The 14,970-nt window shown below is 39.7% G+C and overlaps 1 protein-coding gene across 1 annotated transcript; it reads right to left on the bottom strand.

The window, feature by feature from the left end:
* LOC115293698 (PRAME family member 12-like) lies at positions 1 to 1,889 on the bottom strand. The gene has a single exon (XM_029941375.1). The coding sequence runs from the start codon at positions 1,861 to 1,863 to the stop codon at positions 388 to 390; it is 1,476 nt and encodes a 491-aa protein (XP_029797235.1). The 5' UTR covers positions 1,864 to 1,889; the 3' UTR covers positions 1 to 387.
* Between the last annotated feature and the right edge of the window lie 13,081 nt (positions 1,890 to 14,970).

Raw genomic sequence — 14,970 nt, 5'->3', positions numbered from 1 at the left:
TCTTTCTCTCTCTCTCTCAAAAACAAATATTAAAAAATTGTTTGTTTGTTTGTTTGTTACACACCAAGGGTCTTTATTTCCTGCTTCCGTTACAACCATCCACCCGGGGATAACTCCCACGCGTGAGTCTCAGGCTCGAGTCCCCCTGCAGAAAGGCAGAGTCACATTTCTTCCTCTGGAGGACACAGGTCTCTGAAGGTCCCGGCAGTTCCCCAGGTCAGTTGCTCTGCCCACGACCCTGCCATTCTGAATCACCTGTCCTGCCCCCATGCACATGGAGCAACTGTCTGAAATTGGGGGTCTGTATCCTTTTTAGGTCCCATATCCCTGTAGGCTAGATCACAGTTTCCAAGTGCCCGGAGGGAAACTTTTGGAGGATGCGCTCAACTAGTCAGGCGATTCCCAGGGGCACGTAAGGGGGCCTGAATTATCGATTGTCCTGTCACAGTAAAGATGAATGGGCTCTTCATATCGTACCGTCCAGAACTGTCCCAAGTCCTTCATAATCCCCAGTAGCTCAGCTTGAGCCTGGGCACTTCCCTCCCGTACAATTTTCAAACGATGTTCGTCATCCAGCCCACGAAATGGATATATGTCCAGAGGGTCAGGATATACCCCCAGGCTCAGGTGGTCCAGCTTGGGGTTGTGCTGCAGCAGCTGCCGCACAACGGACATAGTGAGGAAGTTCCAGGTGATATTTAAAGACCGGAGCTGGTGGCAGCGTCTCAGAGCTGGCAGGATGGCCTCCAGGTCAGTGTCGAAGAGCTCACAGTTTTCCACGTTAAGGGTCTGGAGGGTGGCTGCCACAGTCTCCAGCAGGACTTGCAGGGGCTTCATACTAACAGAGAGCAGCGTGACACTTCTCAGATCCAGCTCCTTTAGCTGACGGATGCTCGGGGACTGGGACAGGCACACCAGGTCCTTTCCTGTAAGCTGGCTATTGTTTATGGAGAGGGTCTCCAAGGGGGCCCTCAGGCACCTGAACGTCTCATCCAGGCAGTCCTCCAGGAAGATCGCAAACGGCATGTGGAGCTTCCGCAGGTGATGCAGCTTGCGGAGCTGGGAGGTGAACTGGGCAACATGCTGCTTTTCCTCCTCACAGACGGGCACTTTGATAAAAGGGTGAACGAGGGTCTGCAGATGAGTCATCTGGCCCAGGTACGGAGCGAACATGCACAGGGTGGACTTCTTCATGTCCTCCACCTCCAACCTCAGGATGCAGCCCGGCTGTACCTTATTCAGGACCTTCTTAACATGTCGTGGGGTCATCAAGAATATCTTCAGCGTCTTACAGCACAGGTGGACTGATGATCTTCTTTGTGCGGTCCACATTAGGAGGTAAGTGAAAACTTCATCCAGGGTCTTCTCCTTGAGACAAAGGTCTATGCAGACTGTCAAGGCACGCGAGGGCTCCTGCATCCTGCAGCTGTCCTCGGCCACTGGTCTCACCCGCAGACACTCATGGGCCGTGGCTGCAGACCACATGCCCCAGAAGTTCTGACTGGCATTCTGTAGGTCCAGCACCCGCAGCCTCCACCGCCTGGGACGAACCTTCTGGGCAAGCAGGAGGTCAAGCCCTCCAAGCACAGCTTTTAAGACCTTCTGGTTAGGTATCGGTGCTAAGCCCCCCAGAGGGAGGCAGGCAAAGGGCCAGGCCTGCACCATCGCCTTCAAGGTCTCATTGCACCCGCTAGTGTAGGCCTCCATGAACAGTGGAGGGAAGAGTTCCGCAGGCAGAGTCTCCAGAGCCGAGATTGCCAAGTACTCGTTCCTCAGAAGGCTCTTTCCCGCCAGTTCTAGGAGTGTGAGTGGATTCCGGGTGCACATGCAGTTCTGAAAGGAATCTGGCTCTGAGGCGGTCATCCTGGCACTCGTATCTGGGACCTGGAGGGGACCTCACGTCTGTGGCTCCAAGGATGGAAGGCTCTGGATTTCTTCTTTGGAGCCCAAGGCTTTTATGGACCTTTCTCATCCCGGGTGCCCCACCCGTTTCACCACTAACTTCCAATTTGAGAAGAGTACTTGCTGAGATTCTTTGATTTCGTTCCAGTTATTCCTGATTGGGTCTTTGCCTTTTTGCAGACTGACTGAATCTTATGACCATTGGGGAAGGAGAAAGGATTAGGGATGGGGTGGGGGTGTCAAAGACTCATTCATTGATTTCCTCCACAAAAATTGATTGGGTTTTACTAACGGGGTGGTCTAGCCCCGGGTGTGAGACAAGGAAGTTCAATCCATTCCCAACATCAGAGAGCATCCTTTATTGGGCGATCCTTGACCCCATCTAAACAAGCAAGATGTTCCAGAGTTACAACAGTTTCATGCAGACGGTGGGATCATCCCTCCAAAAAAGAAAATAAAGGTCTCTGAATCAAGTGGTCACTTAGGTTTTGGGCAAGTCATATAGCAAAGCAGGAGCCTAGTCAGGGAGCAAGGTGGGGCAGCTGAGGTGTGGCTGGTTCTCCAGATTTTAAGACTTCTCTGAAGGAGATCAGGTCAAAGTCATAAAGAGAAAGTGGGGCCAAGACCTGAGCAGGACAGAGGTGGGCCATCCTCAAGACCTGTGAATGACCCAAGACGATAAACTATGGGTTATTTTCCTTGCGGAGCAGGGAGATTGGAGATCGAAAGGTCTTTCTCAGTAGAGACATTAACAAGGGTGTGGTTGAGGTGGAGACATCATTCTTGAGGGCAGGGAGGCGATTCTGTCTTCAGACCCTCTGGGGAGGAAAAGGGTGTTTCTTTCAGAAAGATGGCATTAGCTTGGGGACCTGGGGTTTCCTCCCGAGCGCACCTGGTTTGCACCGGGCCCAACTCCAGGCCTGACCTCAGAACCCTTCCCAGCTTGGATCACAGGACAGGGTCCTTCAGACCCCGGAAGAGGGGACTTAAAAAATTGTTTTTTAAAGAAAAGGTATTCTACCTCACTAGAAATCATTTAGAAAAATGAAAATAAAACTAACAATGAGATACTACTTTTCACCTATTAGGTTGGCAATGATTTTAAAAGAAGAAAACCTAGATGAGGGTAAAAGGAATAGATAACCATAATTACATTAACCATGTAAAGAATCTAAATCTATACAGCATTTCTGGAAGATAGTTTGGCTTTCATTTAAAAAAAAATTTTTTTTAAGATACATTTTGACCTGTGCTGATAATTGAGGGCCTGGAGCCTGCTTTGGATTCTGTGTCTCCCTCTCTCTCTGCCCCTCCCCAGCTTGCGCTCTTTCTTCCTCTCAAAAATAAATTAGCATTAAAAACTTTTTTAAAAAAAGATACACTTTGCCCAGCCATTCTACATCTTAGAATCAATTTTAATAAAATAATGGGAAAGGTGTCCAACAATTTATAAAGATATTCAGTGATAAATTGCTTCAACCTAAATTCTTATAAAGAGACTTACTAAATAAGTTATGGTACACTCAACCATATATAGAATATGAAGCCATTAAAAAGTAATAATGTAGGGCCACCTGAATGGCTCAGTCAGTAGAATTTGCAACTCTTGATCTTCAGGTCATGAGTTCAAGCCCCACTTCGGGTATAGAGATTACTGAAAAACAAACAAACAAACATGATGATGTGCTTCTTTGGTGGGGGGTGAAGGGGGGGTGCCTGAGTGGCTTAGTAGCTTAGGTGTCTGACTCTTGATATCAGCTCAGGTCATGATCTCATGGTGGTCAGATCAAGCCCTCAGTTGGGCTCAGAGCTGAGGGTGGAGCCTGCTTGGAATTTTCTCTCTCACTCTCTCTCTCTCTCTGCCCCTCCCCTCCCAAAAATAAACAAACATTTTTTAATGGTCATATGAAATAAATTTCACAGCCTACCATCCAAAAAAATTTTTTATTCACAGCATACCAATAACAAAAATCAAAGGTAGAAAGAAAGAAAGAGAAAGAAAGAAAGAAAATTATAAAACTACCTAATGTCCCATTTTTGGTCAAGTACAGTATCAAATGAGGAAATCTGACTGAATATCAAAAATGTTAACTGTGCTTAGTTCTAGGTGGCAGAATAATAGGATCTTTATTTTATTCTTTAGACTTGGTAAAAAGCTATGTTACTTTTCTAATCATTTTTTAAAAAGCAAATTGAACAATTAAATACAAGAACCTGTCTCCAACCAGCAGGTTTCCCATTATTTTATTTTACTCACTGAAAACTAAAGAAAGGATATATCACATAATTAGTTTATTAATAAATATAACATTATAGTAGTTTAGGAGAACATTTCTTTAGCTCTATGCAAGAAAGTTTAAATAAATCAGTTTGATAATTCCTTCAATGATTTTATAGATATCAGCCACAAAGAGATTAAATAACTTGATCCAAAATAATATAATGAATTTATATAATGTTTAAAACTTAAACAACAAAGTTGTGAAACTTTGTTAACAAAGTTAAAACATACACAAAGGTTTTCATTTCCAGCTTATTTGTAACAGAGAAAACTAGGAAACCTAATATTTACCAACAGAATACTGGTTAAAAAACTAAGGTACAAGTTTGTCTGGGTGGTTCAGTTGGTTTAGTATCCAGCTCCTGATTTCAGCTCAGGTCATGCTCTCCTGGTCATTCACGAGACCAAGTCCCACATCAGGCATGGAGCCTGGTTAAGATTCTCTCTCTCATTGAGGTCACTGGGTGGCTTAGTTAAGCATCGACTTCAAGTGAGGTCATGATCTCATGGTGTGAATATGAGCCCCAAGCCCAGCTCCATGCTGACAGCTCAGAGCATGGAGCCTGCTTGGCATTCTGTGTCTCCCTCTCTGTGCCCCTCCCCCACTCATTCTCTGTCTCTCAAGAATGAATAAATATTAAAAAAAAGATTCTCTTGCCGTCGCTTAAAAAAAAAAGTAAGGTACATTCATATAGCAGAACACAGCTCTTAGGAAAGAATGAGGTAGACCGAGATACACTGACACAGACAGAAGTTAAGTATGTTTTGTTAAGAGAAAGAACTGTAGCTTCATCATCATTATGATGCCTAAGGAATAACTCTTTAATGTTCATTAAATCAGGATTCTTTATTTTATTCATTGCCATAGTATTTGAATATACTCTTTTATAATATTTTAATGTTTAAAACTTAATTACCTGGGGCACTGGGGTGGCCCAGTCAGTTGAGTGTCTGACTCTTGATTTCAGCTAAGTTCATGATGCCAGGGTAGTAAGATAGAGCCCTGATTGGGCTGAGCATGGAACCTGTTTAAGATTCTCTCTCTCCCTCAGCCCCTCTTCCCAGCTCACTCTGTCTCTCACTCTCTAAAATAAAGTTCATTAAAAAATTTTTAATTACCCATTGATCTGCAACAATTGAGGAACATAATGAAATACTTATATAGGAAACCTTGGATTCTTCAAACCAATATCCAGTATTCCTTTTCTGTTTCCATTGTACAAATCTGTGATTACCTTTTTGATTAGTTATCTATCCATTTCTGCTTCTACCGTAAGCCTTAAAAGGTGTTCAGGAACTTCCTTAGCATTTCTCCTACACTTATTACACTGGATTGTAATTGCCAGTTTTCTTACCTATTTCTACCAGTGAACTCAAAATATCCTTGAAAACAGAAACTCTATCTTTTCCTTCTTTATTTGTAGCAACTAGCAAAGTTTTAGCCCCAATGTAAAGTCTCCATTATTTGTTCAATGCACCACTTCCCCACCTTTTATCTTTATTTTAGCCCCATACTAACTGCAGTTCTCAGAATTTTCATTGTTCTTGAACATTCTATGCAAATATTATTTCCTTTATATTGCCTTTTCCCTCCCCACTCTCTGCAAATTCTATTTCTTATGCCTGGAAACCGTGTTCAAATAACACTGAGATAAACCACAATTAGGTAAAACTCAGAACTTCCTTCTCTGGACTCTCACATGGATTTACACTTACTTATATCACTATTTGTTCTCCTGTGTGTCCTCCTTTCTACATGGTGAGACCCTGGTCAGGGACATTATTCCATTCATTCCCTGTCCCTAAAACAATGCTCAACCCATAGAAGATGCTCAATAAATAGAACTGGCAGGAAAGATGACTGAAGCATCCATACCCCACTCAGCTCCTGTTCCCATGCATCCACACAGCCTGACCTGTTTGAAGTCACTGCCTCGGTGCAGAAATCCTCTCTTGTTTTCTGTTGACTACAGATTATGGTCCTGCTATTGCACTCTGGTGATTCACAGACAGTCTGAGTTGAAGTTCAACTCCCTAAGTTGGAAAAAATCAGAAACTCACAAAGGATTTCTCTTAGGTATCATTTTAAAAAATACATTTGCATGCTCCTCTTTCTGCCTACACATTTCACAATTTTGTACTGATCCATTTAATGGGTCCCTATCTTCACTGGGTTTCATAAGGCAAGAGCCCATGTCTGTTTTGTTCCCTGCTGTGCCCCAATACCTGGCACAAGACTGGGCACAGGGTAAGTAGTCTATAAATACTATCTGGATGAAGGAAGGACTGGTTAATGAAAATAAAAACATTTTCTAAATTATTTTTTTAATTTAATTAATTTATTTATTTATTTAAATAATCTCTACATCCAACATAGGGCTTGAACTCATGACCCCAAGATCAAGAGTAGCATGGTCTTCTTTTTTGTTGTTGTTTATTTGTTTATTTGGACAGCACATGAGCAGGGGAGGGGCAAAGCAAAGAGAGAATCCCAAGCAGGCTCTTCACTGTCAGCACATAGCCCAACATGGGGCTCAAACTCATGAACCACAATATTATCACCTGAACTGAAGTTGGATGCCAAGCACCCCAGAGTTGGATGCTCTTTTGACTGAGCCAGACAAGCTCCCCCCCAAAAAATAAACACATTTTTAAGAGGAATGTTTCAGGAAAAACCGTGCTCTGTAAGAAATAAAGTATTTTTAAATGAAAAAGTTAACAAATAAAAAATGACATGGTATAATTTTAATTTTGAAAAGGTCTCATTCTTAATTATAATATCTAATGATAAATTGAAACAATAAATTTGGTGTTCATTCATTTCAGTTTTTTAAGTATAAAAATAGAATATGTTGTAGAAAGCTTGACAGACAAGGAAGAGTATAAACAAGTAAAAAATACCTATAATGCGCCCCCCAGAAATAACAGCCCTTAAAAAGTAATGCAATTTTTATAAATTATTTGTTCTCTGCATGATATATCTTTGTGTCATAGTATATATACTTTTTTAAATGTTTATTTATTTATTTTGAATGAGAGAGCTTTCAAAGAGAAAGCTTACACACAGGAGTTGGTGGGGGAGGGGTAGAGAGAGGGAGAGAGAGAATCTCAAACAGGCTCCACAGTCTACACAGAACCTGAGGCATAGGGCTCCATCTCACCACCATGAGATCACAACCTGAGTCAATATCAAGAGACAGACACTTAACTAACTGAGGTACCTTGGTACTCCATATATACAGTTTTGTATCCATTTGTTATTTTGTGTGTTATAAAATTCCCCATATTTAAAAAAAATTTTTTAATGTTTTGTTTATTTTTGAGAGAGAGAGATAGCATGAACAGGGGAGGGTCAGAGAGAGAGAATCCAAAGACAGGCTCCAGCTAGCTGTCAGCCCAGAGCCTGACGTGGGGCTTGAACCCACAAACCATGAGATCATGACCTGAGCCAAAGTTGGATGCTTAGCCAACTGAGCCACCCAGGCACCCCAAAGTTCCCCATATTTTAAAAAGTCTTCATTTTGCCTATGTTCCGTTTTAAAGACTAATATAAGATTTGATTTCCTAATTTAAAACATTTGATATTAGTTCTATGGTCTCTTTATTTTTAATGCAATAAGGATGATTACTATTTTTGAGCAACTTTTCTGACCTTCTTACCATCAGAAAATACTCCTGATTCTATTACAGTTTCCTCTGTGATTATAAATTTAAATTCATCAAGATTTTCTCCCTTTCGGTGAGGTTTTTAAATTTCACATAGGATAACCCTGGAAAATTGATATTCTCAAAGCAGGTAACATAGGTTGAAAAATATTCATCCAGGCTTCATTTGTGATTGGCTCAGTTTCCCTAATTGGCATATCTACTTCTGTGCTCCTCCCTCTGTACCAGGAGGTGTGGAGGAACACCATTAGCATGAGCATGAATTATTAGCAAAAATTTTAAAACGTTCTCTCTTAATTTGTAACTTCCAAAACACATTCTCCTCTTATACAGCTTTCACAGTTTTAAACCTACAGCCATAATATAAGCATGTAAATTGTTGTAGGTTAGGTAAATAACATATTTTACAGTTTTTAAAAAAGATTTGTGGTCTATTTCAATATGTTGTATCCTTTATCATCTCTGGAAATGGAATATAACAAACCCTGGAAGTTTAATTCCCCCATCACCCCACCTTGTCATGAATTGTGTAATCTGAGGAGAAATCTGAATCCAGACTAGTTTACTTTGCTACGTCTCAATTCTAGGTACAATAAACATGTGGGACACTGCTTTGGAATATTCTCCATGGTTAGGTTTCTCAAGTATTTATCCTCTTAGGTTTCCAAGTTCATTTTTAGGTAGCATCCTCCACTTTTGACTCTGAACACCCATTTTATAAAAGGAAACACATCATGTGCATCAGAAACTTTATTGAATCAGCTGGTAGCTTCCCAAGTGCAGCTGAGTGGCAGCCCATCCAAACCATTTTACTTAAATGCAGTAATGCCTTCTGTAACACTGAGTCTAATTACCTAATTAGCATATAGAGATATAGACAGAAGCTAAATGACATGATCAAAAGCCAATCAAAGGATATCAGATATGGAAGTAAAATCTGAAAAGTTCTTGTTTTGATACCTTAGTAAGCCTTTAAATTTCAGGATTAGAGTAATCATAAATCACTTCAACTTTACTAAGACTAAAAATTGTGCTCACACTAACTGGCTTTAATTCAAATTCATAGGAATTAAAGTGGTGGGCCTCCTGGGTGGCTCAGTTGGTTGAGCATATGACTTCAGTGCAGGTTGTGATCTCATGGTTCATGGGTTCAGGCCCCACATTGGGCACACTGCTGTCAGTGCAGAGCCTACTTTGAATCCTCTTTCCACCTCTCTCTCTCTGCCCCTCCCCAGCTCATTCTCTCTCTCACAAAAATAACTAAACATAAAAAAAATAATAATAAGGGCACCTGGATGGCTCAGTAGGTTAAACGTGTGACTTCAGCTCAGGTCATGATCTTGTGGTTCATGAGTTTGAACCCTGAGTTGGGCTCTGTGCTGACAGCTTAGAGCCTGGAACCTGCTTAGGATTCTGTCTCCCTCATTCTCTGTCCCTCCCCCACTCACACTTTGTCTCTCTCTCTCTCTCTCTCTCTCCCCCTCTCTCTCTCCCCAAAAAATATATACATTAAAAAATATTTTAATAGTAATAAATAAAGTGGTAATGGTTTATATCATCAGAGCATATTTGATTATACTTTAACCTTTTTCTTCCTTTTAATTATGAAAATAATATAAGCTTGTTATAAAAAATTCAAATAATACAAAAGTATATATTATAAAGAAAATCCTATACCTCTAGAGTGAAACTTTTGTGAAGTTTGTGGTAATCCTTCTAGATTTTTTTTATGTTTATTCATTTTTGAGAGAGAAAGAGCATAAGCAGGGGAAGGACAGAGAGAGAGGGACACACAGAAGTCAAAGCCAGCTCCAGGCTATGGGCTGACACCCCATGTAGGGCTTGTAGTCACAAACCATGACATCATGACCTGAGCCAAAGTCAGATGCTTACCCAACTGAGCTACCCAGGAGCCTCATACTTCTAGACTTTTTTCTATGCATGTCATACAAACATATATCTTAATAAAATTGATTTATATATACTATTCTGTAATTTGTTTTTTCAACTTAATAATATATGGACATCTTTCCATGTCAGTATACTTGATACTTATTATTTATAAGAATTATGTAATAATCCATTGAAAGAATCCACCTTATCTTACTTAACCGGTGCCTTCTGGAAAGACTTTTAACTTGCATCTACTTTTTCCTCCTATAACCATATAGTAATAAATGTTTCTGAATTTAGAGTGTGTTTGGAAAGGAAAAAGAAGTAAGTGGTAGAAAAATTATGATAAATGCCAGTGGGTAAATCATTAAGCTAAGGACAGTAGTTTTAAGAAGATTTGGCAAAATAACATCATTTACTAGCCCATTTATGATGAACCAGATCACAGTTAGTTGTGATCCATTCTGCCATTTTCTTAATACTGTTACTATTTTTACTTTAATAGACTCAGATTAATCTTGATTCCACATAGTACTGGAAAGTCCATGAACTATGGAGTTAGGCCTGGGCTTGAATCCTAGCTCAGTTAGGTTCAGATTTATTATATTAGGTGCTGTTGCTGTGCTATCTATTGAGGATAAAGGAATGATTAAGACACAGTCTATCTGGGGTGCCTGAGAGGCTTGGTCACTTAAGCATCGGACTCTTTATTTTGGCTCAGGTCATGATCTCACAGTTCATGAGATCATGCCTTGAGTCAGGTGCCCTGCCCATTAGGGGATTCCCTCTTTCCCTGTCTCTCTGTCCCTCTCACCCACCAAAAATAAATAAATAAACTTAAAAAAAAAAAAAAAGAATCGGCCTCCAGATCCGTACAGCCTGAAAGATTAAGTTGACATAATATCTATTTTGTTCACTGTCTGTTCCTCCAGTATCTACAGCAGAGCCTAGTAATTGTAACCACTCAATGTTATTCTTTGTTGAGTGAAAGAACTTCAAGACCATGCCAAGTGATGTTGAAGGCATGCATAGAGTGCTATGATGTGACTTTCCAAGAAGCCTCAAAAACTGAGTCTGATGGGGGTGCCTAGTTGGCTTAGTCAGTAGTGTATATGACTTGGGTCTTGGGGTCATGAGTTTGAGCCCATGTTGGGTGTGGAGATTACTTTAAAAGAAAAAAACAGTCTAATGAGTTGAAAAGAATTCCAGGAGAAAAGGATGAAAATAAGCCAGAGCAAGACATTTACAAAGATGCAAAGAGAAGCAACTGCCACCATACAGGGTGCTGGGAACAGTGAGAGAGGACTAGAAAACAAGGAGACCATAATAAAAGGGCTTTGACTCTCTGCTAGGGAAGTCACATGTTTATTCTGAAGGGTTTGGAGAGTCTTTTACAGTTAGTCCCCCTTTATCCACAGTTCTGCTTTCCACAATTTCAGTTACTCACAGCTGACCAGGATCAGGAAGTAGAGGATCCTCTGATGTATCATCAGAAGGTCAGTAGTAGCCTAACTCCACGTCACAATGTCTGTGTTCTTCACCTCATTTCATCTCCTCACAGAGGCATTTTATCATCTCATATCACCACAAGAAGGGTGAGTACAGTATAATAAGATAGTTTGAGAGAGATAACTTTCAAGTAACTTTCATTATGTATACAGTTGACCCTTGAAAAACATGGGTTTGATTGTGTGGGTCCGCTTATATGTGAATTGTTTTTTTGTAAGTATGGTACAGCACTGTAAATGTATTTTCCTTATGATTCTCTTAACATTTTCTTTGCTCTAGCTTACTTTATTTTAAGAATACAGTATGTAATACATATACAAAATATATGTTAATTGACTATGTTCTTGGTAAGCTATTAGCTAAATATTGGGAGAGTCAAAAGTTAGATGATAATTTTTGACTGCGTGGTCAGTACTCCTAATCCTGTTGTTCAAGGGCTAAGTATATTGTTATAATTGCTCTGTTTTATTATGATTTATTATTGTTAATTTCCTACTGTGATTAGTTTATAAATTAAGCTTAAAAATTAATCTTTATCATAGATATGTATGTATAGGAAAAAATATATAGTGTGGTACTATCTGTGGTTTCAGACATCCACTGGATTGTTAGAACATATCCCCTCTGAATAAGGGGAGACTAATGTATTTTAAGCAAGAGAGAATTATGATTAGATTAATGCTTTACAAGGAGCTTCCTTGTGATTCTCTGGAAACATTAGGAAAATGAAACTCTAGGAAGAGAAAGAAGCTAAGAGGCTATTGCAGTAATCCAAATGAAAGGTGATGGTGGTTGAGACCAGCCTAGCCATCTTTCAGTTTCTCTTACACATCATAATTATCCTCCATTTTATTTCTACACATGTAATTGTGTGAAGGGTCATCACACAAACTGTTCCTTCTGGCTGGAACACATATGCTCCCCATTTTTGACCACCAATTCTTAGAAGCTTTAAAGTCTTAGCCTAAATGTCACTTGCTTAGGCAGCCTTCTCTGACACCCCGCTCCCTCCTTAGCATTGAACATAATTATAAATGATAAATCATTTAATTATAAATTAAACATTTATATGGTTATTTGTTGGATATATGCCTCACCTACTAGACTCTAAGATTTCATGAGGAATATGTGAGTAAATGAATGGGGAGGGAGAGATGTGAACAGATTCAAGAGTGGATACAGAGAATGTTATGTTTAAATGTTTGTGAAGATAAGGCAAGAAAAAAAGTCAAAGATTAAATGTAGTTTTCAGTTTAATCACTGGGGTTGATGCTGGTGGCATTAATTCCTTGAGTTAGGAGACTGAGGCAGAGAAACAGGTTAGGTGGAAGATGGAATCATGAGTTCAGTGTGGTATATGTAGTAAATACAATTCTGAAACACAAACTCAACTGAGGAAGAAATACAACTTGGCAAAGTTTCCATAATAAGTTCTGTATCCCATTGATTTTTTTTTAAAGTTTATTTATTTTTGAGTGAGACAGAGACAGAAAAGGCAAGGGAGGGGCAGAGCAGAGAGAAGGAGAGAGAGAATCCCAAGCAAGCTCCATGCTGTCAGCACTCCAATGCAGGGATTGAACTCATGAAACCATGAAATTATGACCTGGGGTGAGATCAAGAGTCAGCTACTTAAGTGACTGAGCCACCCAAGGTGCCTCCTGTATCCCACTGTTAACTTCAGTCATCTCCGGTGCTCACTACAATAAGTATGGCTACTGAACTGAATATCTTAGAACTATGTTTCTTTACTCTTGGAGTTACTTTGCATGTCTTTTATTTGTGTCTTTTCCTCTTTGATTTTCTTTTCTTTTTCTTTCTGATTTTCTCTTTTTCCAAGCCATAAATTTATTAAAGCAATGTTTGTCACTGCTGTTTGACATCACTATCAAGATTACAACAAAAGTAAATGTGCTTATAAATTAAAACATGAGTGATTTTCACTAGAGATAAGGAGATGATTTGAAGGGAAGAAATTTACTAAATATTGGAATAGATAGTCAAGGATTGTAAGGAATTGCCATCTGGTAAATCCTCAAACTTGGAAGGAGCTTAAAGGGGACACATTTTGTAAAACAAAACGTGTGTGTGTGTGTGTGTGTGTGTGTGTGTGTGTGACATATATTCTGTAACATATATGTAGCTGGTATTTCTCAGAAACAAATATAATCAGAGCCTTAACAACATTCTTTTAGTCCTTGGAGCTAGTCCTTCATGCATCAGTGATCATCTCTGGACTTCACAGTAATATAAGCAAACAAATCTCTTTATTGTTTATTAGTTTATGTTTGGTTTCTGCCCCTTTCCATCTAAGGAATACCTACAAATTCAGGGTCTTGGTCCTGTAAGGTGATTGATACTATCAATGTTTTATTTCATCCATGATATTCTAAGTCATTTGTGAAGGATTTTCAGTTTCTGGTAAAGAAACTGGCCATCTGAAACAACCAATGGGGTAAGCGTAACACTTGTGGTGTTTTCCACTCCTTTGTATCAGCACTATGACTAGCAAAGAAAAATCAAATCCACTTATTCTATCTATAAATAAGTTTTCCTTTAAAGCAGGATCCCTTTTGTGGAAAATAAATTGAAAAGGAAACAATTTATCCTATCCAATTTTCCTCTATCATCCAGGACAGAAGTTCTTTTCACTTCAGCAGAATGAAAAGGGAATCTGAGAACAATTCTGGGATGTCTCCTTACCGTTAGTATTCTTTTCTACTGCAAAGGATGAATTCATCCAAACTTTTAGAAGTGCAGAATGAATAGGCAGTGAAGGAAGGCAATCACTTTGAGGGAAAGAAGCTGGTGACTCAAAGAGTGAGAGAAAAGTAGAATTACAATGAGAAAATAAAATTGGATAAGAAAGAAAACTAAAACAGGAAAATCACTTTACTCAGCATTTTCTTTGTGGTTCTTTTCTTTAACTTACGTAAAGGGTACTTTCCAATGGCATAGTCATTCAGCCATTAAACAAATAGATATAAAGCCCACACTGACCTAGGCACTGGGTGAATACTGAGAATGCAACAAAGTGTAAAATATCTATGAGTCCATCTATATTTATAAGAGTCAGAATTTGATTCTAGGAAGGAAATAAAATAAATATCAAACATCCACTATATTATTGTAGTGATATTCTTCAGGTTCCCCAGACACCCTGGGCAATGGGCAAAAGGAAGAGGGTGCTTAGTCTTTCTTTAAGGCAATGAAGAGGGAAGTTTGAAAGACAGAACACCTGATCCAGGACTGAAAGTCTCAAGACTGTGATGGTCTGCTTTTCTGACAACAGAGCTAAGCAAGGAGACTCTGTTGGGAAAGGCCTGCATCCAAAGTTTGGTGAGATAGAGGATGCATGAGCCAGATAAGGGGACTCAGCGAAGCAGGCTGGACTTACCCAAGAAGACCACCTGAAGCTGTGGTTACTTCAGCAGAGAGGTAGGATACTGGAAACCCCTGCCTGGAACCTATCAAAGAAAGACAAAGCCAGGCACTGATAAAAGTGGTAAGGTAAATTTTAATCAGTTTTATAGTGTTGCAACAGAGAAAAGAGTCCTGTGTGAATGTAACTCAACTTCAATTTATACAGAAGTGACTAGCATTTTAAAGGGAGGATAAAAGAATAAGGAGAGGGGAGAGCAGGACCTCCATAGAATCAGGGAAATGAAAACTCCAAAAAAGTTTGGGGGGGAGGGTGGGTTTCCTATGTGAAACACATCTGA

This window comes from Suricata suricatta, chromosome 6 (assembly GCF_006229205.1).
Source record: "Suricata suricatta isolate VVHF042 chromosome 6, meerkat_22Aug2017_6uvM2_HiC, whole genome shotgun sequence".
NCBI lineage: Eukaryota > Metazoa > Chordata > Mammalia > Carnivora > Herpestidae > Suricata > Suricata suricatta.
The sequence above is the reverse complement of the archived record's forward strand: the minus strand, read 5'-3'. Positions and strand labels throughout refer to the sequence as shown.

Coding starts and splice junctions, on each gene's coding strand:
- LOC115293698 (XM_029941375.1), bottom strand. CDS start 1,863: ATGACCGCCTCAGAGCCAGATTCCTTTCAGAACTGCATGTGCACCCGG.